Source organism: Anomaloglossus baeobatrachus, chromosome 1 (genome assembly GCF_048569485.1).
Source record: "Anomaloglossus baeobatrachus isolate aAnoBae1 chromosome 1, aAnoBae1.hap1, whole genome shotgun sequence".
Lineage (NCBI taxonomy): Eukaryota > Metazoa > Chordata > Amphibia > Anura > Aromobatidae > Anomaloglossus > Anomaloglossus baeobatrachus.
The window spans coordinates 357,289,130-357,315,375 of record NC_134353.1 but is presented as its reverse complement, the minus strand read 5'-3'; the positions used below and the strand labels follow the sequence as shown (position 1 = coordinate 357,315,375).

The following is a 26,246-nucleotide window of genomic DNA, read 5'->3' as shown; positions in this document are numbered from 1 at the left end:
CAGCAGGAGCCGGCTTCTGCAGAGGCTGGTAACCAATGTAAACATCGGGTAACCAAGAAGCCCTGTCCTTGGTTACCCGATATTTACCTTTGTTACCAGCCTCCCCCGCTCTCACTGCCTGTGCTGCCGGCTCCTGCTCTGTGCACATGTAGCTAGCTGCAGGACACATCGGGTTAATTAACCTGATGTGTGCTGTAAGTAGGAGAGCAAGGAGCCAGCCTCAGTGTGCGCTGCTCCCTGCTCTGTGCACATTTAGCTGCAGCACACATCAGGTAATTAACCCCATGTGTGCTGTAAGTAGGAGAGCAGGGAGCCAGCGCTCAGTGTGCGCTGCTCCCTGCTCTCTGCATGTGTAGCTCCGTGCGATGGTAACCAAGGTAAATATCGGGTTGGTTACCGATATTTACCTTAGTTACCAAGCGCAGCATCTTCCACGCGGCACTGGGGGCTGGTCACTGGTTGCTGGTGAGCTCACCAGCAACTCGTGTAGCCACGCTCCAGCGATCCCTGCCAGGTCAGGTTGCTGGTGGGATCGCTGGAGCGTCGCAGTGTGACAGCTCACCAGCAACCTCCTAGCAACTTACCAGCGATCCCTATCGTTGTTGGGATCGCTGGTAAGTTGCTTAGTGTGACTGGACCTTTAGAGCTGGGTCTCAGTTATAATATCAACCGGAGACACTGCAACGATCGCGGGGCTACAGTGCAGAACCCTCCGCGATCCCCATGATTAAAAAGAAAACAGGAAAAAACGCACCAACGCAATAAAAAAAATGCACTTTTTTTCAGCTGCTTTTTTCCTGACAAAACATGCTTTTTCAGGTGCAGAACAGAAGCACACGGAAAGCGTTGTGTCCACATAGCCATAGAGCATGATTATTTCCACAGCGCTTTACTTACATTATCATCACTGTCCCCATTGGGGCTCACAATCTACATTCCCAATTAGTATGTCTTTGCAATGTGGAAGGAAAGAGGAGAACCCGGAGAAAAGCCATACAAACTCCTTGCAGATGTAAAGACGTTTAATTGTTCTCAGAGTCTATGAAGAGCAATAATATTAAACATTTGTATGTTCATGAACTCAGAAACATGATAAAAATTTAACAAAGTCACCAAGAAACTGGTCTTCAAAATGAAGAGTATGGATGGAGATATTTTTTTTTTCTTTTAATATATAAATTGGGTAACTTTTTCTTTTTAATCAGTACCAGCTTTGATTTAGTTTCCAACTAATGTATCATTCAGAGCTCCAGGAGATGATGACTTTTCTGAAGCTGAAGGGAAGGATATACCGTATTTTTCAGACTATAAGACGCACCGGACCATAAGACACACTCTGGTTTTAGAGGAGTACAGGAGGAAAATAAAATTGTAAGCAGAAAATGTGGTCATGACTCACTGTTATGAGGTGAGAATCTGCTGCTGACACTGTTATGGGAATAATGTCCCCAAATTCTCTGCTAAGGTACCCCATCCTGGTAATGATCCTCCTGCCTTGTATATGATCCCCATCCTTGTGTATATATCCACCATGCTGCCATATACCCCCATGCTGCCATATACCCCCATCCTGGTATATGGCCCGCATCCTGTGGCACACATAAAAACATAAATGTTTATATTCACCTCTCCTCGCTCCACGCAGCATCGCTCGTCTTCCTGTCTGTGCCAGCAGCAGCACTACCACCATTAACCTGTGAGGAGCCGAGCGCACAGGGATGACGTCATCGCTGTGCGCACGGCTCCACACATATCAGCGGGCGACAGACAGGAGGACATCGCGATGCTGCAGGGCATGGTGACCGGTAAGTATACTTATTTACTGCACATCACGCTGATGATGATGCGTGAGGGGCAGTGAATATAGCCGCACATGATCACTCCAGGCTGTAGTTGCCAAGCATGATCATGCGGGCCGGCTGTTAATTATGGGAACATCCCCTGCCTATCATCCCGCTCTCCTCTCAGCGTCGGCTTGAGTGCTGAGAGATGATGGGCGGGAGGATGCATGCATATGAAAAGAGGTTAATGAGTGGGCTCACGTGGTCACAGTAGACGCTGCTGCAGCCTGCTCATGCCACCAATGACCTGCTCCACCGCAACACCCTCATTCCCCGCAGCCCTACATTCAGACTATAAGACGCACCCCCACTTTCCCCTAACATTTGGAGGAAATAAAGTGCGTCTTATAGTCCGAAAAATACGGTACACGTTGACCACCACTACTACATTTCTGTATAATTTCTAGGCAGAAACAGTTTTTTTTCTCCCTTAGAGATTCACTTACAGGTGTTTTCCACCATATCACTAGGATATGCCCAATTATGTGGATGTAACAGTGATGGAGCCCCAGCGCTCATTAAGCTCTTACTTTAAGGAAGCTGGGGTATTTTTCTACAAGGCAATATGCTCTAACATTACAACATTTTTACCGTAGATGCCTGTAGACCTGTGGGGCTTATATTTGTGACATGCATCTATGTCTAGAACAGAGGCCCCTTGGACCTGTGCTGCCTGCTGTGGAGGAAGGCTGTCATCATCTGGTTCTGTAGCTCGCATATAAATGAAAATAAGCACTCACGTGTAGCCAACGTTCCATTCATCCTTCCAGGGATGAGATCTTAAGTATCCACTCCACCAAGCATGCTGGAGATCCTTCATTTTAGACATGGTTGTAGGTGCCTAAGGTGGGACCCTCATCAGACAATTACTGTATGTCATAGCCTGTAGATATCCGATACATGTCTATAGTGGTTAAACCCATATAACGAGAGAAATGGAGCGGGAACACAGGCAAACTGAAAGTATGATAACATGATTCAAGTTCCCCGTAGCACATACTAATAATAAAACATCCTAGGTAAGTGTAGACCTGAAAATACTGGGAGCAAAGTGGTATATGTAACAGATAATTGTGCTTACTGGTGGTTAATGGAGAATGGTAGGATCGGTGAAAGGTTCACATTGCTGTTCTTGTCTTTCTTTTAGGCCTTGCTCCATCTTCAGGATCAGACCACATCTGTGCTTTGCTCTCCGACCGATGTTCCAGATGGTGGATTCAGTAACAGTATCCCCATGGTAATGAGAGGAAATTGTACTTTCTATGAAAAGGTACGACTAGCACAGATCAATGGTGCTCGTGGACTGCTGATCGTCAGTCGGGAGAGGCTGGTGAGTGGCCATTCTGGATTAAAGGGTTTATCCCCCTTATTTGTACAAACTTTGCACCGTACAGCTTTTACAGACTGGGCCTGATTCATTAGTGCATTTGTTCCTTTTTTGGTCCAGTTTATGGTGTTAGTTTCTTTTTATTTGCACCTTAGTCATTTTATATGTGTTTGCCTGTTCTTTTTATTTTTTTTTATTAATGTTTATCACTAAGGGCAAGGATTTGGGGTTTCCACATATTTTCTTTTGAGTCACTTTATAAAGTGTCCCAAAATATTTGAGCATATGTACTCCAGTTCCCACTGAAGTACGCCATATATTTTGGCACACATTTTGCACCTTTTAAGTGTAACGTGAGGCTTTGTGCTAAAAAGGTGTCTCAAAAAAACATTAGCAAATATACCACAAGACAAATAAAAGAACAGTAATTGATTAAAAAAAACACTCAAATGATTAATTGGGCCTTTTAGTTTATTTGCACATTCAACTTTAAAGTGATCTGTGGTAAAAAAAAAATCAGCAGAGAGGAGCTCTGAAAAAGAAAGATAGCAGCAAACCTCTCCTGTTAGAATGAGCTCACTGACATATTCTCATTTATTCTGCAGCTGGCAATACACTGGCCCTTTAAAGCCTCTGTATTGTCCTAATGTGCAAAATTTTTAAAGGTGTCAGATCCTCTATGCCCTCTAACCTAGCAGCGGGCACATGTGTATGCCAAAATACGCTTCCTAACCAGCCTTGTCAAATGATATTAGGTTTATAAGCCCTAAGTAGCATAGGGAAAACGAACCTTATGAATAGTTTTTTTTTTGGTTTTTTTTTTTTTTAACATTGGATTTTGACAATAACATTATACGTGGCTGGTTAGCCAGGGAATTTTGTCATACACATGTGCCTACTGCTAGGTTAGAGGATATAGGGGACCTGACAGGTTCCCTTTAATAAAACACAATTGCAAAAATTAACCCAAAGTACATACATTAAGTTAATGAAAAAATAAATTGTCCCCCAAAGATAGATAACACCTTTAATCTATTCCTGATACCCAGAATAGATCTTGTATATTGGTGTTCATCACCGAGTCATAGATCCCGAAAAATGAGAGCGCTACAGGTCTCAAAAAATGGGGATGAAAGCGCAATTCTTTTTTTTTGGACAAACTTCAGAAATTATTTTTTTTACCCCTTAGATAAAAGTAAAAGTTTGGTGTCTACGAACTCGTACCGACCTGAGGCATCACACACACATCAGTTTTACCATATAGTGAACATGGTGAATAAATATTTTTTTTTTTTTTTTTGTTTTCCAGTACACTATATGGTAAAATTAATGATCTCATTCAAAAGTACAACTTGTCCCTCAAAAAATAAGCCCTCATATGGCAAGAATGACGAAAAAATAAAAAAGGTACGACTATCGGAAGAAGGGGAGCAAAAATTGGAAAATTGCCCGGGGGTGAAGGGGCTAAGAGAACGCAACAGAGCAGATACAGGATACTGGTTATAAAGCATGCGCACACACATATAGGTGTCCGGATAAGAAGGCGGTGGGTGGTATGGCTATCTGGCCCTAAAATATGGTGTAGGGGCTTTTTATGCTTGGTTAGACAAAGAGCAACATATGCAGAAAAAGGCGTATATATGTCACATAAGTGAATACTTCATACTGCGACAAAAGGCATGTACATTTTAAGACAAAGAAGGCACAAGTCCAATATGTCACTATACATACCCATTAATACCTCATTTCGTTATAACCGTAAATCTCCATGTTCTTATCAACTAACATTATTAATTACATCACGGCTCTCAGCAGGCTCCCATAACTCTTCAATATTGACAGGCCTATGGTTCTGGTTTTTGTATTAACCCACAATATTCACTATTTTCTACCATGTAATACCACATATTTAGTCTCATAGCCCTGAGGCTGTTTCAATTATGGCTTTTCTCTAGTCTTGCTAAGTGACTCTGAGGTCATGTTATGGCTCCACTCTGGGGGAACCTTCACTTATGCCTCTCATTAGCTGCAAAGTTGGCCTGCTCGAACTGTCCCAGGATCTGAGTACAACATGGCCACACAGTACAACATGGCTGTCCATTCTCTCACAAACGTGTGCATTCAAAAATATAGAGGCGGTCACATTAATTTCATCTGGAAAGGTTACAGTGCAGATCATCCTGAAAATTCACCCGAGAGCCAAATATCCCTAACATTTTATGAATAGGGTATGCATTTCCCTACCTGTTTTAAAAAGCCTCCTTATAACAGTAGTGGGCATCCCCTTTAAAGGGAATCTGACAGCTTCCACATGTCCACAAACCATACCTTGCTTTTATCCCACTTTTTATGCCAATTTCAAGAAGCCCCTTTTGTTTTGTTTTCTGATTACTTTCCATAAAGTAATTTCAATTTGTCCAGAGATATGCAAATCGGGGCATTTTCTTCTTCAAGACTAATCACCCCATTAATCATGTTATCATGCCTTTGTGACAATTATCACTAAATCTGCAAAGCCTGTGGTTGACTGTGTGCTATGTATTCACTGCTTTCCCTGGAATATTCATTGTGCTACTGAAGCCTACACCGGGCTTTAGGCCTAGCAAACACAGCGAGAAAAATAGTGCGAGTGGAATGCGATAAAAAATTTCATTCCACTCAGACCAATATTACTCTATGGGTCAGCACCCATGAGCGATTATTTTCTCAGTCCTAATCGGACCGAGAAAACAGTTGCAGCATGCTGTGGATCCAACGCGATCCTGTTCCACTCGCACCCATGCAAGTTTATGGGGCAAGCGAAATCTCATTGCATTGGTGTAACGCAAGTGCAATGCAATTCTTGCATCAGCCGTCAATAGAGGAGATAGGGAGGTAAATCCGGCCCTCCCCTCGGCGGCGCCGCCGGCCCTCCCCTCGGCATCGCCTCCCCTCCGCAACTGTGGTCTGATAGCACGTTCGCACCACAGTCGCATGGCGCTCACATGACATTCGGCTCCTGCTGTGCTGCGAGTGTGAGCCGAATGTCATGCGAGGACTCGCACAAATCCCCGTGTGGCCTCGGCCTAACTGTATTTTCAGGGAGGTAGAGATTTGCAAAGAACTGTTAGTGATTCTGCTCTTGCAAATCATGTTAGAACCACAGTGGCATGATAATTTAATTAATGTAACTATTATTATGGGGTAAGACATGCCCTCTTGACTAGATATGAACGAACCCAAGGATTGGTGTAGCAAACACAGACTACAAAAAAAAAATCAAAGTTCAGGCTTGCAGATGGGGTGCTTTACATATTGAAACCACTCACACAAGCATCGCTTGCCTCTTGCAGTGTTTGCACAGCTTGCACTGGAGGTACAACAGCATGATTGGATATAGTGTGCACCAAACAAAGGAAAAATTCAACCCCAGAAGGGATCTGTTTATGGCTGGCTGTATGTGGGCGGAGACCCGAATTACAGTTAGTGACCTCCATTGGGGTTCAGGTCCCAAACTGTACTTTATCTAAAGTCCGGCTAAACTCGCCAAAACGAACTTCCATAAGTCCGTTCATCTCTTCCTGTGACTAGGCGCCCACTGATTTGGCATATTTCCTGCCAAATGTAATGATTTTAGGGATATTAAAGGGAATCTGTCACCACTGAGCAGTTTTTGCTCCCTAATCTGAGTGCAGCATAATGTAGAGATAGACCCTGATTCCAACGATGTGTCACTTACTGAGCTGTTTGCTGTCATTTTGATAAAATCGGTGTTTTCTCTGCTGCAGATCTAGCAGTTATACAGAGCTTATGAATATGCTGCATGCCAAGTAGTCCTCAAATGATAATCTACTGCTGACTAAACAGTGATTTTATCAAAACTACACTAAGCAGCCCAGTAAGTGACACACCACTGGAATCAGGATCTCTGCCCCTGCATTATGCTGCTCTCAGATAAGGTGGCAAAAACCTGGAGACAGATTCTCTTTAATAAAACAGAAAACTAAATAAAGGGGCTTCTTGGATACAGAGTGGGGTGAAGGCAAGGGGCGATTTGTGAACATAGTGAAGTTGTCAGGTTCCCTTAACAAGTTTTGAGGGAAGTTGTAAGGAGGCTTTTAAACATGTCCTGCTTCCTTTGTGGGTAGGGAAGTATATATTTAGGCAAGTGTATCCATTGTACTAGTAATAAAAAATTGAGGAATGAAACAATTTTGCAGAGAAGTATGAATAAATAGCAAAGCATAAACTGCAGTGTAGTGGAAGGAAGAAATAAAGTAAGATTTAATGGAAATTAAGGGGCTTGTTGGAAGCTGTTTACAGAGTGGGGTAAAGATACGAGCAGTTTGTGGGACGTGGGGGAGCTGTCAGGTTCCCTCTAATGGAAGTGGCACCATCCATGAAGCATAATTTTGTTTATTCCGATTCAGGTAAATACAGTGTGAACATATGGGAAGAGCAAGAGCAAAGGGAGCTAAAGTCAACAGACCCGAAAGAGGCTACCATTCTGAAATGCGTCAGCCAATTTTGTCCTGTGTCGTTTTTCATATGATCTCTTTCGGTTTTTTTTTTTCACTCTATCTTAAGGTTTACGAGTAACTTGGTGTACGAGTATTTCGCTATACGAGCAAAGCTTGCTGTAAATTTGTAACTCAGTTTACAAGCAATGATTTGCAGAACAAGCAAATACTCACCACACACCCTTCCGGTTCCGTACTTTCACCACACTCTGACCCGATCTTGCAGTCCCTCCAAACACGCGCGCACACACACATTATGTTCACCTTACCTTCCGTTTCTTCGCCGCCCTCATGATTCTTGTAGTCCGCAGGTACAGTATGTGTATCGGTTAACCATCGCAACGATGGAGGAACTTCCACTGTCAGCCGCTACTCAATGGCAGCGCGCTGACCAATCAGAGGCAAGCGGCTCATGCCTTTGACGTTAGCGCACTGGCAGCAGAAGCTCCAGCATCGGTCGCAATGTTTACCTGATACACATCCTGTACCGGCGAACTGCAAGAACCGGGAGGCCGGCGAGGGAACGGAAGGTAAGGTGAGCAGTGTGTGTGTGTGTGTGTGTTTGTGTGTTGGCACAATAGGGGACCAGGACGGGACATTGAACAAGTTTTGGAACGAATTGTCTGAGCTTCCATTATTTCCTATGGGAAATTTTGCTTTGCTAGACGAGTAACTTGGTTTACATGTACACTCCCAGAACGGATTGTTCTCGTAAACCAAGGTTCCACTGTTTGTAAATGAAGAAGTTGAGGGGTTATGAATCGGTGCTGATTTTCATTGATGAGTTTGGAAAGCACTTCCACATTACTTGTAAGTGCTTTCTTATCTTTTCTTGTTGCGCCGTTAGAAATCATGTACCGAGCCCTTTTATAATGTTGTCATCATCCAAATCATCAGTAATAGTTTTCACATGATCATATACTGAACTGGCCCCCAAATTCACATAATCTACGGATACATTCTAGATGGGATTCTGTACTTATGCAGAGACTTCCCGGTCAGTCAGTGAGGCAGACAGTAGGGTCAGTCAGCCATACCTTACAATCTTGAGATAAAATTATGCATTGCGGTTTATTCTTGGCAAGACGTCCTATTTGACTCTTGGCCACACTAGTGTTCATTTTCCAAATTACAGGATGAGTTGCTATAACTAGAAATGACTGAACTGTTCTTACAGGGACATTATTGTATGAAATGGCTCCTTCCTTTTCAAAATAAGTCGCTATCTTTAGAGCAGTGTTAAAGTGGTTTCTAGCCTCAGAAGGTCACTCCACGTGACTGCACTCTACCCAGTTGTGACAGTGTAGAATGCGCACACTGTCACGATTCCACCTTTTTCACTGCAAATTTGGGTGGTCACGTGAGCGCGTGCATACAATTTGCATATGTGCGGTCACATGCGGACTAGACTCCTGCACTTCTCTCTTCTTTTCTTGTGAGGCTAGTCGGCAAATCACACACACAAGAGGACACGTGACCGCCAACCTGCATGGTGATAACTGGGAAATTGTGACTGTCGTGATTGGGTAGTCTGTAGTCACTCTATTGAGACTGGATAGCCCCTTTAACTATATTATCATTGAATCAAGTCGATAGCAGTTATGCATTTACTGACAGAAGGTCATTTCTACTGTAAAGAATAGTAACACCAGTGTGAATAAGGCTTAAAAATAGGAAAAGTTATCACTCATGTCTTATTGTAATTTTATTTTAGGTCCCTCCCGGTGGTAATCGTAGCCAATATGAGGAGATTGACATTCCTGTGGCTCTTCTTAGCTACACAGATATGTTAGATATCAGTAAGGTAAGAAATAATTCACATGTACCAATCATAATAATAATATTTATATTCATTTATATAGCGCCATTAATTCCACAGCGCTTTACATACATGAGCAACACTGTCCCCGTTGGGGGCTCACAATCTATATTCCCTATCATGTCTTTGGAGTATCGGAGGAAACCCACGCAAACACGGGGAGTACATACAAACTCCTTGCAGATGTTGTCCTTGGTGGGATTTGAGCCCAGGACCCCAGCGCTGCAGGACTGTAGTGCTAACCACTGAGCCACCGTGCAGCCCCAATAAACTTGGTTGAATTAGTAAACAATGGGTTTTAAAATGTTTGAGCCTATAATGTTCTAATATAACAAAAGAAGTCCTACTCTGCGAACTGATCCTCGATTGGCTTTATCTTCAATCTGAGCTTCTAGCGTTGTGACGTTGTATAAATAATCCATGGTAACCATAAGGCTATTTGCACATACTGCATTTTTCTTCTTTTTTTTTTTTTCTTTTTTTATTTAAGTGCAGTTTTCTCAAACGCAATGAGTATCCTGAAGTTTTGTGCACGTTGCTTTTTTCCCTTGCTGATTTGGTGCAGAAAATAGAATGCAGCATGTCAATTCTTTCAGTGTTTTTGCCAGCGGTTTTCCACCCCAAACCAAGCCTGCAACCAAATCCTCCATGTGCGCACATAGTCTTAGGCGTGCTTTACATGCTGTGACATAGCTAGCATCGACTAGCGATGTCGAGCGTGATAGCACCCGCCCCTGTTGGTGGCACAATATGTGGTGATTGCTGCCATAGCAAACATTATCGCTACGGCAGCGTCACACGCACATACCTGCTCTGCGACGTTGCTGTGACCGGCGAACCGCCTCCTTCCTAAGAGGGGCGGTTCGTTCAGCGTCACAGCAGCGTCACTGAACCGCCACCCAATAGAAAAGGAGGGGAGGAGATGAGCGGCCGGAACATGCCGCTCATCTCCTTCCTCCTTTTCCGGTGGATGCAGGTAAGGAGAGGTTCCTTGTTCCTGCGGTGTCACACATAGCGATGTGTGCTGCCGCAGGAACGACAAACAACATAGTTACTGCAGCAGCAACGATAATTTGGAATAGGGGGGCAGTCACCGATGAGCGATTTTGAACGTTTTTGTGACTATTTAAAATCGCTCATAGGTGTCACACACAACGACATCGCTAATGCGGCCGGATGTGCGTCACAAATTCCGAGACCCCAACGAGATCACTTTAGCGATCTCATAGCGTGTAAAGCCACCCTTTATGCAGGCACAGGAGCTGTACCCACTTTTCTACTGTGCTGTAGAAGTATAGCGGTTCGTAAGCATGACTTGCCTGCCATCATGCACTATTACAGCATAGGGCATGTTTTTTTCTTCAACACATAATTTAGAGACCGAGGTCAATCCTCATTGGTACAATCTCTAGTGGGGCAACTCCTTACACAACTACCACATTCAGAAATTGAAACCAGAGTCTTTTACTGCCCAACAGCATTACCACCCATAATGTAATAAACTAATTAAAGAGTACTGTCTTTATAAATGCAAATAGTTTTACTCAAGAATACATAAGACTACAAAAAACATTGGATATAAGTGGCAGTTCAGGTTATTATGAATCACAGACAATAAATTACTGGAATTGAAACAAGAAAATCATGAGGAAAAAGGAGGAAACTTTCCCTGTAGAACAACACTAGCAGGATGAGTCAACAAAAATGAAGGGATAAGGAATCCCCTATAAAGTTCTGCTAGACTCACAATGAGTTAACACTGATGACCACAGGGTGGTGCTATAGTAGCACAAACGTCCCATATTAGAGGCGGCTATGTAAAGTGCATGTGCTAATACAAATGGCCATTGGGTGGTGCTAACATTGCACACAAACCAATATCACCCATATACACAGCCTATGTTTCTGAAACAATCTTTGCTACCGACTGAACTGATACGCATACATTATGACGATCCGGACTCATCCATAAAATGCATGAGGAAGCCAGACACATGCATTGGGGCTTTTCAACATATCAACCAGTGCACTTTATGGGTGAGTCCGGATCGCAATAATGTATGCGTATCAGTTCAGTCGGTAACAAAGATTATTTCTGAGACTAAAGGCCGCTTTACGCGCTACGACATTGCTAAAGCGATGTCGTTGGGGGTCACGGAATTTGTGACGCACATCCGGCCGCGTTAGCGATGTCGTTGCGTGTGACACCTATGAGCAATTTTAAATCATCGCAAAAACGTGCAAAATCGCTCATCGTTGAAATGCCCCCCTCTTCCCAATTATCATTGCTGCTGCAGGTACAATCTTGTTCATCGATCTTGTGGCAGCACACATCGCTATGTGTGACACCGCAGGAACGAGGAGCCTTACCTGCGGCCGCCCACAATGAGGAAGGAAGGAGGTGGGCGGGATGTTACGTCCCGCTTATCTTCGCCCCTCTGCTTTGATTGGGTGGCCGCTTAGTGACGTTGCTGTGACGCAGAACGAACCGCCCCCTTAGAAACGAGGTGGTTCGCCGGTCACAGTGACGTCGCTAGGCAGGTAAGTAGTGTGACAGGTCCATGCGATTTTGTGCGCCACGGGCAGCGATTTGCCCGTGACACACAAACAATGGAGGCGGGTACGCTCGCTAGCGAGATCACAGCGTGTAAAGCGGCCTTTAGGCTGCGTATATGGGTGATATTGGTTTGTGTGCAATGTTAGCACCACCCGATGGCCATTTGTATTAGCACATGCACTTTACTTAGGGCTGGTTCACACTAAGCGACAGCGACAACGAGGTCGCTGTTACGTCACCATTTTCTGTGACGTAACAGCGACCTTGTAAGTCGCTGTTATGATCGCTGCTTAGCTGTCAAACACAGCAGCCGAAGCAGCGATCATAACCGCGAGAGCAGGGAGCCGCACACACTGCTTAGCGCTGGCTCCTTGCTCTCCTAGCTACAGTACACATCGGGTTAATTAACCCGATGTGTACTGCACCTACATGTGCAGAGAGCAGGGAGCTGTGCACACTGCTTAGCGCTGGCTCCCTGCACTCCTAGCTACAGTACACATCGGGTTAATTAACCCGATGTGTACTGCAGCTACATGTGCAGAGAGCCGGAGCCGGCAGCACAGGCAGCGTGAGAGCTGCGGAGGCTGGTAACTAAGGTAAATATCGGGTAACCACCTTGGTTACCCGATGTTTACCCTGGTTTCAGCTTACCACAGCTGCCAGATGCCGGCTCCTGCTCCCTGCTCGCTTCATTTTGTCGCTCTCTCGCTGTCACACACAGCGATCTGTGTGTCACAGCGGGAGAGCGCCTTTGAAGAATACGAACCAGGGCTGTGTGTAACGAGCAGCGATCTCGCAGCAGGGGCCAGATCGCTGCTCAGTGTCACACAGCGAGATCGCTAATGAGGTCACTGTTGCGTCACCAAAACCGTGCCGTAGCAGCGATTTCGGTAGCGATCTCGCTATGTGTGAAGCACCCCTTAGACTCTCATATGGGACAATTGTGCTACTATAGCACCACCCTCTGTGGTCATCAGTGTTCGCATACATTGTCTATTTACCTGAACTCATTGTGAGTCTAGCAGAACTTTATAGGGGATACCTTATCCCTTCATTTTTGTTGACTCGTCCTTCTAGTGTTGTTCTACAGGGAAAGTTTCCTCCTTTTTTTTTTTTTTTGTTTCAATTCTATTTTAATTTATTGTCTATGATTCATAATAACCTGAACTGCCACTTATATCCAATATGTTTTTTGTATTCCTGTTTATGTATTCTTCAATACAACTATTTGCAATTATAGATGGTACTTTTTTTTTTTAATATTAATTATGGGTGGTAATACTGTTGGGCAGTAAAAGTCTCTGGTTTCAATTTATGATCTTGATAAATGTTGTTTCCTTGTATTGAATAAATATGTAAAACACAATTTTCCTTTAAAGGGAACCTGTCAGGTCCAATATGCACCAGCGCCACTAGCTGGTGCATATTTCTAATCCCTGCCTAACCGTCTCTGTATACACTAGCATAGATAAAGAGATATTTAGAAAAAAAGTATTTATAAATATCTTTTATCGTATGCTAATGAGCGTGGTGACTAGTCCCCTGGATGTTGGTTCCCTGGCCAGTCGGCTAAATTGGCATGTTAGTGTACCCCTGTGGGCGTGCTATCATGCTAATGAATACGCAACGTCAGATGATATCATCACTCACCTCTCCGCCGCCATCCCGTCTGATGCTGGATTTCGGCTCAGTGCGCATGACCCCGGCGTTTCGGTCATGCGCTCTATGAAGCCGGGTGTACACGTCCTGGCTTCAAACTGAAGTAGTGCACATGACCCAAACTCCAGGGTCATGCGCACTGAGCCAAAATCCCACCGTTGGGATGCGATGGCGGCAGAGAGGGGAGTGAGATCATCCTCTGACGCTGCACATTCATTAGCATGTTAGTATTCCCACAGGGGCGTACTAATATGCTAATGGGGGCGACTGGCAAGGGAAGCACTGACCAGAGGACTAGTCCCCACACTCATTAGCATACGTTATATGATCTTTAGAAATACTTTTTCTAAAGATCTCTTTATCTATGCTAGTGTATACAGGGACAGTTAGGCAGGGATTAGCAATATGTACCCAGAACTGCTCGTGCGTCTGGGTGCCTATTACACCTAACAGGTTCTCTTTAATTTTCTCAATGTTGTGAATGTAAAGTCTTACCTTTTCTTTACTTATTGCATATTTTTTTTGCAGACATTTGGCCAGTCTGTAAAAGTGGCAATGTATGCACCAAATGAACCTGTGGTGGACTACAACATGGTCATCATTTTTATAATGGCTGTAGGAACAGTCGCTACTGGAGGCTACTGGGCTGGAAGCAGAGATGTTAGGAAGTGAGTAAATCTGTCTATTAGTTGTCATAAAATTTTTTACCACTTTTTAAATGGAACTTATTTACTGGAGCTGAGCTAATATGAAACACAAAGCAGTTTTTAGTTACATAGGCTGAGAAAAGACTTGGGTCCATTAAATCCAACCTTCCTCACCGTTAGATAATTTAGTGACAGAATATATATTATCCACAATGCCATTTTTGCTGGGGAAAGCATCCATTTTTTTAAAAGCTGTTATAGTGTCGGCCATTACTACCTCTTGTGGTAGTGTATTCCACAGTCTGACTGCTTTAACTGTTAAGAACCCTTTCCTATTTAGTTGCCGGGATCGCTTTTCTTCCACTCGCAGTGAGTGCCCCCTGGTCCTTAGTATTGTCTCTGGAAGAAATAAGTCATGTGCCAGTCCATACATGTATTTATACATATCAATGAGATCGCTTCTGAGACATCTTTGTTTTCTAAGCTAAACAAGCCCATCTTTTCCAACCTGTCCTCATATGGGAGGCCTTCCATTCATTGTAATAGTTTAGTTGCCCGCCTTTCAACGGACTCTAACTTCTGAATGTCTTTTTTAGATGTGGAACCCAAAACTGGATCCCGTATTCCAGATGTGGCCTTACAAGTGATTTATAGAGGGGTAACAATACATTGGGATCACGGGATCTAATCTCTCTTTTTATACACCCTAGCATCTTGTTTGCTTTAGCAGCTGCTGCTTGACATTGAGTGCTGCTGCTCAGCTTATTTGTAATGAGAATACCCAAGTCCTTCTCCTGTTCTGTAGTCCAGGGTTTACTTCCATTTAATGTATACGCAGTTATAGGATTACTCCGTCCTAGGTGCATTACTTTACATTTATCAACATTAAATCTCATTTGCCAAGTATCTGCCCATTCTGACATCTTATCCAGATCTTTCTTTGTCGCTCCATTGGGAGACCCAGACAATTGGGTGTATAGGCTATGCCTCCGGAGGCCGCACAAAGTATTACACTAAAAGTGTAAAGCCCCTCCCCTTCTGCCTATACACCCCCCGTGCTCCCACGGGCTCCTCAGTTTTTTGCTTTGTGCGAAGGAGGCAGACATGCACGCACAGCTCCACAGATTAGTCAGCAGCAGCTGCTGACTATGTCGGATGGAAGAAAAGTGGGCCCATATAGGGCCCCCAGCATGCTCCCTTCTCACCCCACTCTTGTCGGCGGTGTTGTTAAGGTTGAGGTATCCATTGCGGGTACGGAGGCTGGAGCCCACATGCTGTTTTCCTTCCCCATCCCCCTTAGGGCTCTGGGTGAAGTGGGATCCTATCGGTCTCCAGGCACTGAGACCGTGCTTCATCCACAACTCCTGAGGAGCCTGCTGGATAGGAGCCGAGTATCGTTCAGGGACATGGCCCTGCTACTTTAAGGTACTCTGTGTCCCCGTGGGGACCGCGCACAGCAACACTCCAGCATTGCTGGGTGTGCTAGTGCACCGGGGACCGCGGCGCTGGCCGCGTTTGTGCCATTATACACTGCAGCGTCGCTGAGTGTGTTTGTGTATGGGGACGGCCGCGCTGACCGCCGCTGCCATTGTTATTACTGAGGCGCGGCTGGGACTGTTAGTGCGCCGGGGACTCTGCGCCGGCCGCGCTTATACGGCGGCCGCGCTTATAACTCGGGTCCCCGGCTTTTGGGCCTAGTCTCTTTTTCTTCCCGCCCCCAGCCCTGCCAGTCAGGGGAAGGGCGGGACGCTGTACAGCACGGCAGCACTGAGGGCTGGAGCATGCTTTGCATACTCCACCCCCCTCACTGTGCACATCGAGGCACCAGTTCCCGCACTTTCTGGGTCACGCCCACGGCTCCCTTCTCTCCTCAGGACGCCGGCAGCCATTCCTGTCAGCCCCTCGGACGCTGCAGAGGGGAGACAAACTCTGGGGGACCCAGGCAGGGATTCTAGTGGCCACACAACCGCTTTCAGCGGGTGGGAAGCAGCACCTGAGGTGCTGGCCCCACTTGTGCAGAAGTGTGATTATAGTTTATATGTTTACAGGCTATACTTTACACTGTATGGTGCACAGTTGATTTCTGGCTATATACCCTGTTATGTTGCTCAAAGGAGACAACAATATGGCGCCCACAAGAAGCAGGGGTGCCAAAACACAGGCTTACTATGCTGCCTGCGCCGCATGTACAACCTCGCTACCGGCAGGTTCCACTGACCCTCATTGTGTGCACTGCTCGGTCCCTGTGGCACTTACTCAGCGGAGCCTCTGCTAAGAGGGACCCGGGGGGAACCACCTGCTAACACTGTCCAGGTGACACGGACGGAGTTTGCAGTTTTTACTGACAGACTTTCTGAGACTATGGCTAAGATACTAGAAGCTTTGCAGTCCAGACCGGTATCTCAGACCATGGGCACTGTGGAATCACTGCCCCCTGGTTCCCCTCAGTTGGAACAACAATGTCCCCCCGGGGTGTCTCATAGATCCCAGGGTGAGGTCTCTGACACGGACCGCAGTCCCAGACCGCCTAAGCGAGCTCGCTTGGAAATCCCCTCGACCTCATCACATTGGTCAGGGTCTCAGAGAGATGACTCTCTGTATGATGAAGCGGAGGTAGCTGATCAAGATTCTGATCCTGAGGCCACTCTCAACCTTGATACTCCTGATGGGGACGCCATAGTGAATGATCTTATTGCGTCCATAAATCAGATGTTGGATATTTCTCCCTCAGCTCCTCCAGCAGAGGAGTCAGTTTCTCAGCAGGAGAAGTTCCGTTTCAGGTTCCCCAAGCGTACAACGAGTATGTTTCTGGATCACTCCGACTTCAGAGAGGCAGTCCAGAAACACCGAGTTTGTCCAGATAAGCGTTTTTCCAAGCGCCTTAAGGATACACGTTATCCCTTCCCCCCCTGACGTGGTCAAGGGCTGGACTCAGTGTCCCAAGGTGGATCCTCCAATCTCCAGACTGGCGGCTAGATCCATAGTTGCAGTGGAAGATGGGGCTTCACTCAAGGATGCCACTGACAGACAGATGGAGCTCTGGTTGAAATCCATCTATGAGGCTATCGGCGCGTCCTTCGCTCCAGCATTCGCTGCAGTATGGGCACTCCAAGCTATCTCAGCGGGTCAAGCCCAAATTGACGCACTCACACGTACGTCTGCGCCGCAAGTGGCTTCCATAACCTCTCAAACGTCGGCATTTGCGTCCTACGCTATTAATGCTATCCTGGACTCTGCGAGCTGTACGGCGGTTGCAGCCGACAATTCGGTGGCAATACGCAGGGCCTTGTGGCTACGGGAATGGAAGGCAGATTCGATTGCCAAAAAGTGCTTAATCGGTTTGCCATTTTTCTGGCGACCGTTTGTTTGGTCAGAGATTGGATGAAATCATAAAACAATCCAAGGGAAAGGAAACATCCTTACCCCAGGCCAAACCAAACACACCGCATCCTCGGTCGGTGGCAGGCTCTCCCGCTTTTGCGACACCTGGCTGCCACAGGTAAAAGACCGTTGGGTGAGAGACATTCTGTCTCACGGTTACAGGATAGAGTTCAGCTCTCGTCCTCCGACTCGATTCTTCAGAACATCTCCGCCTCCCGAGCGAGCCGAGGCTCTTCTGCAGGCGTTGGACACTCTGAACGCAGAAGGAGTGGTGATCCCTGTTCCTCTTCAGCAACAGGGTCACGGGTTTTACTCCAACCTGTTTGTGGTTCCAAAGAAGGACAGGTCTTTCCGTCCTGTCTTGGACCTAAAACTGCTCAACAAACACGTAAAGACCAGGCGGTTCCGGATGGAATCCCTCCGCTCCGTCATCGCCTCAATGTCCCAAGGAGATTTCCTTGCATCGATCGATATCAAAGATGCTTATCTCCACGTTCCGATTGCTCCAGAGCATCAGCGCTTCCTACGCTTCGCCATAGGAGACTAACACCTTCAGTTCGTGGCACTGCCGTTCGGCCTGGCGACAGCCCCCCGGGTTTTCACCAAGGTCATGGCTACAGTAGTCGCGGTCCTCCACTGCCAGGGTCACTCGGTGATCCCTTACTTAGACGATTTGCTGGTCAAGGCTCCCTCCCAAGAGGCATGCCAGCACAGCCTCAACGCTACTCTGGAGACTCTCCAGAGTTTCGGGTGGATCATCAATTTTCCAAAGTCAAATCTGACACCGGCCCAATCGCTGACATATCTTGGCATGGAGTTTCATACCCTCTCAGCGATAGTGAAGCTTCCGCTGAACAAGCAGCGTTCACTACAGACGGGGGTGCAATCTCTCCTTCAAGGTCAGTCACACCCCTTGAGGCGCCTCATGCACTTCCTGGGGAAGATGGTGGCAGCAATGGAGGCAGTCCCTTTCGCGCAGTTTCACCTGCGTCCTCTTCAATGGGACATCCTACGCAAATGGGACAGGAAACCGACGTCCCTCGACAGGAACGTCTCCCTCTCTCAGGTTTTCCTACCCCCATCCTGGGCGGTGGTCACGACGGACGCGAGTCTGTCAGGGTGGGGAGCAGTTTTTCTCCACCACAGGGCTCAGGGTACGTGGACTCAGCGAGAGTCCTCGCTTCAGATCAATGTTCTGGAGATCAGGGCAGTGTATCTGGCTCTAGAAGCGTTCCAGCAGTGGATGGAAGGCAAGCAGATCCGAATTCAGTCGGACAACTCCACAGCGGTGGCATACATCAACCACCAAGGCGGGACACGCAGTCGGCAAGCCTTCCAGGAAGTCCGGCGGATTCTACTGTGGGTGGAAGCCACAGCCTCCACCATATCCGCAGTTCACATCCCGGGCGTAGAAAACTGGGAAGCAGACTTTCTCAGTCGCCAGGGCATGGACGCAGGGGAATGGTCCCTTCACCCGGACGTGTTTCAGGAGATATGTTGCCGCTGAGGCATGCCGGACGCCGACCTAATGGCGTCCCGGCACAACAACAAGGTACCGACGTTCATGGCACGGTCTCAAGATCCCAGAGCTCTGGCGGCAGACGCCTTAGTTCAGGATTGGTCGCAGTTTCAGCTCCCTTATGTGTTTCCTCCTCTGGCACTGTTGCCCAGAGTGTTACGCAAGATCAGGGCCGACTGCCGCCGCGTCATCCTCGTCACTCCAGACTGGCCGAGGAGGTCGTGGTACCCGGATCTGTGGCATCTCACGGTCGGCCAACCGTGGGCACTACCAGACCGACCAGACTTGTTGTCTCAAGGGCCGTTTTTCCATCTGAATTCTGCGGCCCTCAACCTGACGGTGTGGCCATTGAGTCCTGGATCCTAGCGTCTTCAGGATTATCTCAAGAGGTCATTGCCACTATGAGACAGGCTAGGAAACCAACGTCCGCCAAGATCTACCACAGGACATGGAAAATTTTCCTATCGTGGTGCTCTGCTCAGGGTTTTTATCCCTGGCCATTTGCCTTGCCCACTTTTCTGTCCTTCCTTCAATCTGGACTGGAAAAGGGTTTGTCGCTCGGCTCCCTTAAGGGACAAGTCTCAGCGCTCTCTGTGTTTTTCCAGAAGCGCCTAGCCAGACTTCCACAGGTACGCACGTTCCTGCAGGGGGTTTGTCACATCGTTCCTCCTTACAAGCGGCCGTTAGATCCCTGGGATCTGAACAGGGTGCTGATGGTTCTTCAGAAACCACCATTCGAGCCAATGAGGGATATTTCTCTCTCACGCCTTTCGCAGAAAGTGGTTTTCCTAGTAGCAGTCACTTCATTTCGGAGAGTGTCTGAGCTAGCAGCGTTGTCGTGCAAAGCCCCTTTCCTGGTGTTTCACCAGGATAAGGTGGTTCTGCGTCCGGTTCCGGAATTTCTCCCTAAGGTGGTATCCCCCTTTCATCTCAATCAGGATATCTCCTTACCCTCTTTTTTGTCCTCATCCAGTTCACCAATGTGAAAAGGATTTGCACTTGTTAGATCTGGTGAGAGCACTCAGACTCTACATTTCTCGTACGGCGCCCCTGCGCCGCTCGGATGCACTCTTTGTCCTTGTCGCTGGCCAGCGTAAAGGGTCACAGGCTTCCAAATCAACCCTGGCTCGGTGGATCAAGGAACCAATTCTCGAAGCTTACCGTTCTGCTGGGCTTCCGGTTCCCTCAGGGCTGAAGGCCCATTCTACCAGAGCCGTGGGTGTGTCCTGGGCTTTGAGGCACCAGGCTACGGCTCAGCAGGTGTGTCAGGCGGCTACCTGGTCGAGCCTGCACACTTTCACGAAACACTATCAGGTGCATACCTATGCTTCGGCGGATGCCAGCCTAGGTAGACGAGTCCTTCAGGCGGCGGTTGCCCACCTGTAGGAAGGGGCCGTTTTACGGCTCTATTACGAGGTATTATTTTACCCACCCAGGGACTGCTTTTGGACGTCCCAATTGTCTGGGTCTCCCAATGGAGCGACAAAGAAGAAGGGAATTTTGTTTACTTACCGTAAATTCCTTTTCTTCTAGCTCCAATTGGGAGACCCAGCACCCGCCCCTGTTTTTTTGTGTACACATGTTGTTCATGTTGAATGGTTTCAGTTCTCCGATATTCCTTCGGATTGAATTTACTTTAAACCAGTTTATAATTTTTTCCTCCTTCTTGCTTTTGCACCAAAACTGAGGAGCCCGTGGGAGCACGGGGGGTGTATAGGCAGAAGGGGAGGGGCTTTACACTTTTAGTGTAATACTTTGTGCGGCCTCCGGAGGCATAGCCTATACACCCAATTGTCTGGGTCTCCCAATTGGAGCTAGAAGAAAAGGAATTTACGGTAAGTAAACAAAATTCCCTTCTTTTGTCTCGCAAATAACAAGCTCTTATATGTCTCATTTGGCAAAAAAAAGTTACACCTCCCAGCCAATAGCAATGCAAAAACAAATTCATATTTGTAAAATATTGTTTCTTTATCGTTCCTATGGGAGACCCAGACCATGGGTGTATAGCTACTGCCCCCGGAGGACACACAAAGTTACCACACTCAAAACGTGTAGCTCCTCCCTCCTAGCATATACACCCCCTGCTAGCCAGTCCTAGCCAGTTTCATGCTTTGTGTCTGGACGAATCACACACACACATGCATCCTTTTTTGATTTTTCATTTTTTCTAAAGATTTGGAAGAAAAGCGGGTCCACTGGACTCCCGGCATGTCCCTTCTCACCCCCCTGGCGGCGGTGCTGTTAAGGTTGACTTCAGGGCAGGAGCCCTTCATGCCGCGCTCCTTCACCATCCCCTAGGGGCTCTGGCTTGAAGTTAGAGCCAACACGGTTCTCACTGCCTGGCAGGAGACCGACCTCCATCCGCAGCCCTTTTGCAGGACCCTGCTGGACGGAGCACTGAACCCCCACCCCACCCAGGGACTGGGCCCTGCGTCTCAAAGCTAAGTATAGAGACGTTATTCAGAGGGTCCTTCTGCAATGTGGGGCACTTTTATTGGGGGGGGACAGTGATTTACTTTAGTAATGCTGCTTTTTACTGTGTTTCCGGCCGGTTCCACGGTTTTTACTGAGAACCGCGCCGATGATGCCTGATTGTCGGCCGCATGCTTAACTCTAGGCCCCGGCTTCAGCCGCGGCCTAGTTTCGTTTCGTTCCCCTGCATGTCAGTCATGCAGGGGGACACTGCAGCGCCGCCCGCTCTGCACAGGGGAGGACACTCCTATCTGAGGAGATGATTCCCTCCCCTGTACATCTTCTTAGCCCTCCGATTCCCGCTCCTGGGTTAACCCCCGCCCCCCCCCCCCTCACTCTGGCGCCATTTTCTCAGCGTTCTTAGAACACTGGTCGGCGCTGGCTGCTCTGCAGTGCAGAGGGAGTGAATATCTGGCTGGGGGTCCAGGCTTGGAATCCGGAGGGCACTCATATAGCGGCCTGATAAGTCACAACCTCTGGTTGTGCACTATTATACACTCTCAGGGCATTCTGAAGGAGTTAATTCTTTATTATAGAACCTCCTCCTCAGCAGCATGTCTCACTCTAGGAGCAAAGCTCCAAGGCTGTACACTACATGTTCTGCATGTAAGCTCACATTGCCTGAACCGGCACAGACCCACACTGTAATGGTTCTTATGTGGTGGTGCCTCAGCCTGGAGTCTCCCCAGGCTGAACCCCTGTCTTGGGTATTCTAGACATTCTAGACAGAGCCCCCACCTATGCAGCATGTCTCACAGAGCGAGGCTGCAGGCTGTTTTTATTGTCCACTGCAGGTAGTCTCGTACGGCTGTACCGAGCTCATAACCACTGTGGCCCCTCAGCTTGGAGGCTCATTAATGGTCCCTCCAGCTGCTCCGGTTTCGGTGGCTGACCCCTGGGGGAATCCTATTTCCAGGGGTCGGCTGTCCTGGCATCTGCTGAGCATGCAGCCCCCTTCTCAGGGCGTTTTCTGCTTCAGTTCGCTCAGCGAAGCTCACAAGGGACTCTCCTTCTGGGCTCAGACCCCGTCCTCCTGACAGGGATACGCAGGGTCCCCTGTCCTCCCCGTCCCGCAGCTCCGATTACGAGCTGACTCACTGGACGAGGAGGATGTCTCTACCAGGGGCTCGGACGCTACCCTATGTACATTGTTCCGTCCGTAGGTGACGCAGATGCGAATGATTGGATTGCGTCCATTATACTTGTACTGGACCTCCATCCGCCTGTATCAGGGGACTATTCCCCGCTGGCAGAAAGGCATCAGTATACCTTTAACAGGACGAGGAGTGTGTTCCTTAACCACTCCAGTTTTCAGCCCGCTGCGTCCAAGCCCACGGCCTGTCCTGCAGACCCCACAGCGGAGTTCTGCTGCCTGTCTCCCCCTCCCATCAGAGGTGGTCTTGGAGTGTACTCATTCGCCAAGGGTGGCCACTCCGGTGTCTAGACTTTCAGCCCGGATAGTTGTATCAGTGGCTGACGGCATCTCTATAAGGATCCCACGGTACATTAATTTTGTACTGGACCTCAATCCGCCGGTGTTACCCTATCGAGGTGAACACAACGTGTGTTCCTTAACCACTCCAGTTTTCAGGCCCCTGTGACCAGCCCAGGGTCCGCTCTGACATCGCTTCCCATGAAGCGTGATTCTGAGGACTGTGTTTCCCCTGTCCACCAATGGTGGTCAAGAGGTGGGCTCATTCACCTCAGGTGGCTCAGCCCGGACCGTTATGTCAGTGGCTGATGGCTCCTCACTTAAGGTTTTGCGGTCCGCCCGGTTGTCCTTTTGGCCAAGTCGGTATGGGGGCGGCAGGAGCTTCGTTCTCCTCAGCTTTACAGCAGTGCGGTTTTTTTTTTTGTACCTTCTCTGCTTCTCTGGAGGAGATGCATTCCCTCACAGGGACTCTATGCCCAAAACGGTTGCCTGAACTTCCAGACTTCAGTCTTTTCATCCTCTGCCAGGTCTGCCATGCTGGACACCGCACGGCGGTGGTCTTGGCTACCTTCCTCGCTATCCGCAGGCTCCTGTGGCTTCGGAGGGACCAGTTTCCTCGGAACCAACTGGATGAAATTAAGGAAGCTCTTGGCGGGGAGTGTTCTTCCTTGCCACAAACCTAAACCAGGGAACCTGTCCAGGGCAGGAATCAGTTGAGGTTTCGGTGGTTTCCGTTCCTCCATCTGATCGTCCTCTAGCTCGGCCTAGGTTCATAGAACCAAATGGCTCGAAGCTGCGTCTTCAGAAGACCGCAGGAGATGCTGCCACTGAGTCAGCTTCCTCCGAGCTATCTAGCCACGCCAACAACCTCCTTGGTCGGTGGCAGGCTCTCTCCACTTGGCGACGTAGGGTTCTAACACGTCTCCGTTCAGTGGGGGCGGGATTATATCTCCCATGGCTACAGGATGGAATCCTGTCCGCCCGCCAAACAGATTTTTTCTGTCAACTCCTCCCGGCTCCAAGGCCGCCGCCTTCTCACAGGCCGTGGCATTTCTTGCAGGCCAATGGAGTAATTGTACCGGCTCCCGACTGGGAACGGTTCTGAGATTTTTGCTTAAATCTATTCCTAGTCCCCGAAGAGGGCGGTGCCTTCCGACCTGGATCTTTAGCTTTTCAAGCATAGTCAGGTGTGGTGTTTTCACATGGAGTCTCGGTTTTGTTCCGTGTGTTTTTCACCGGATCAATCAAGAACCCAAGGAGATTCCCTAGCAGCCACCGGCATCAGAGATGCCTATCTGCAGGAGTCAATCGCAGTTTCACACCAGCGTTGACTACGTTTTGACAATCGGAGTGGTCCAATTCGTGGCTCTTCCCTTGGGGTTAGCCACGGCCCCTCGAGTATTCTCATTGGGGCAGCTGTGATTAGGGTCCTGCACCCCTAGGGATTGGCAGTGATCTTTTGCCCTGGACGGCCTTCTTGAGATTCTGTCGGCACTTGTGAAGCTGCTCTTAGTCGATCAGTAGTCCCTCCGCTGGCGGTCGACGTCGTTCTATCAGACACCATATACAGGTGCTGGTCAGACGGTGGCGTCAATGGAAGCGATTCCTTGCCCAGTTTCTCCTGCGTCCTCTGAGACTGGATGTTTTCCACTGTACAAGCGAACTCCCTCCTCCCACGGGGTGGTGGCTTCGCCACTGACCAGGGGCTCGTTTCAGTGGTGGCTTCGGCCACTCTGTCTCAGGGGCGCTCCTTCCTGGCCCCGTCCCGGGTGATCCTCACCAGGATGCTAGCCTATCCGCCTTGGGAGCAGTATATCTCCACTGTGGAGCGCAGGGCGCTTGGACTCTGTCCGAATCAGCCCTCTGGATCAATGTGCTGGAAATCAGAGCTGTATTTCTAGCTCTCTAAGCCTTCACCATCTGTTGGCGGCTAGGCACATTCGAGTCCAGTCGGACAACGTGACAGCGTTTTCCTACATCAGCTTCCAGGGCGGGACACTCAGCCGCCTGGCAATCTTGGCGGCTCAACATTCTTCAGTGGACAAGGGACTCCTAGTCCACCGTATCCGCATCCCACATCCTAGATGTGAAAACTGCGAGGCAGACTATTTCAGCTGTCCAACCGTGGTCCACAATCCTCAGGTTTTGCGGTAGACACACTGGTTCATGCTTGATCCCAGCTTCGTCTCTTTACGTATTTCACCCTCTACCTCTTGTCCAGAGTCCTGCGCAAGATCAGTAAAGGGGGCCGTCGGGTCATTCTCATACTCCAGACTGACCAGGCAGGCTTGGTACTCTGACCTGCTCCTTCTGTCCGTTGGGTTGCCATGGCATCTTCCGGACCGTTCAGACCTTTTCTCAAAAGGTCCGTTTTTTCCGTCAGAATTCTGGATTCTCAGATTGACGGCGTAGCTCTTGAGTCCTGGATCCTGGCGACTTCTGATATCCTTCCTGAAGTCATCTCCGCTATGACTCGAGCTCCAAAGTGTCCTTTGACCTTTTTGGCCTTGCCGACCCTCCTGTCCCTTCCACAGTCCGGTCTACAGCTAGGACTATCCCTCATTAAGGGACAGGTCTCGGCTCTGTCAGTATGTGCCAGCGGCGTATCGTCCGGCTGGCTCCGGTGCGCTCCTTTAAGGGCGCATCTCACATCATTCCGCCTTTCCGGCGGCCTATGGAGCCTGGGACCTTAATCCGGTCCTCCCGGTTCCCGGAAACCCCCCTTTGCGCCTCTTGGGGAGGTTTCTTTGTTTCATCTTTCACAGAAAGTAGTCTTTCTAGGGCTATGATTTCCCGCCAGACAGTTCTGGCTGCACTCTCTCGGAGTCACCCCCTTTTTTGGTCTTTTGCATCAAGACAAGGTGGTCTTCGTCCGACTCCGGACTTTTTTTCCCTAAGGTGGTTACTGCTTCCACCTTATCCGGGGCAATTTTCCTGCCTTCCTTTTGTCCGGCTCCTGTTCATCGCTTGGGGAAGCGTTGCATATCCTGGATCTGGTGCGGGAGCTCCGGATCTATGTGTCTCGCACCGCCGTTATTAGGCGGTGCACCTCTCTCTGGTGCTGACTGCTAGTCAGCGTAGCGGTCTCTCGGC

The 26,246-nt window shown here is 48.3% G+C and overlaps 1 protein-coding gene across 4 annotated transcripts in view; it reads left to right on the top strand.

Annotated features, from left to right (window-relative positions):
- SPPL2B (signal peptide peptidase like 2B) overlaps positions 1 to 26,246 on the top strand; it is a 94,434-nt gene that overhangs the window by 18,289 nt on the left and 49,899 nt on the right. For all 4 annotated transcript variants that reach the window (XM_075352441.1, XM_075352440.1, XM_075352443.1 and 1 more), the window contains exons 3-5: positions 2,989 to 3,171; positions 9,382 to 9,471; positions 14,231 to 14,370. In XM_075352441.1, coding sequence (XP_075208556.1) covers positions 2,989 to 3,171; positions 9,382 to 9,471; positions 14,231 to 14,370 — 413 coding nt within the window. The remainder of the gene's footprint in view (positions 1 to 2,988; positions 3,172 to 9,381; positions 9,472 to 14,230; positions 14,371 to 26,246) is intronic.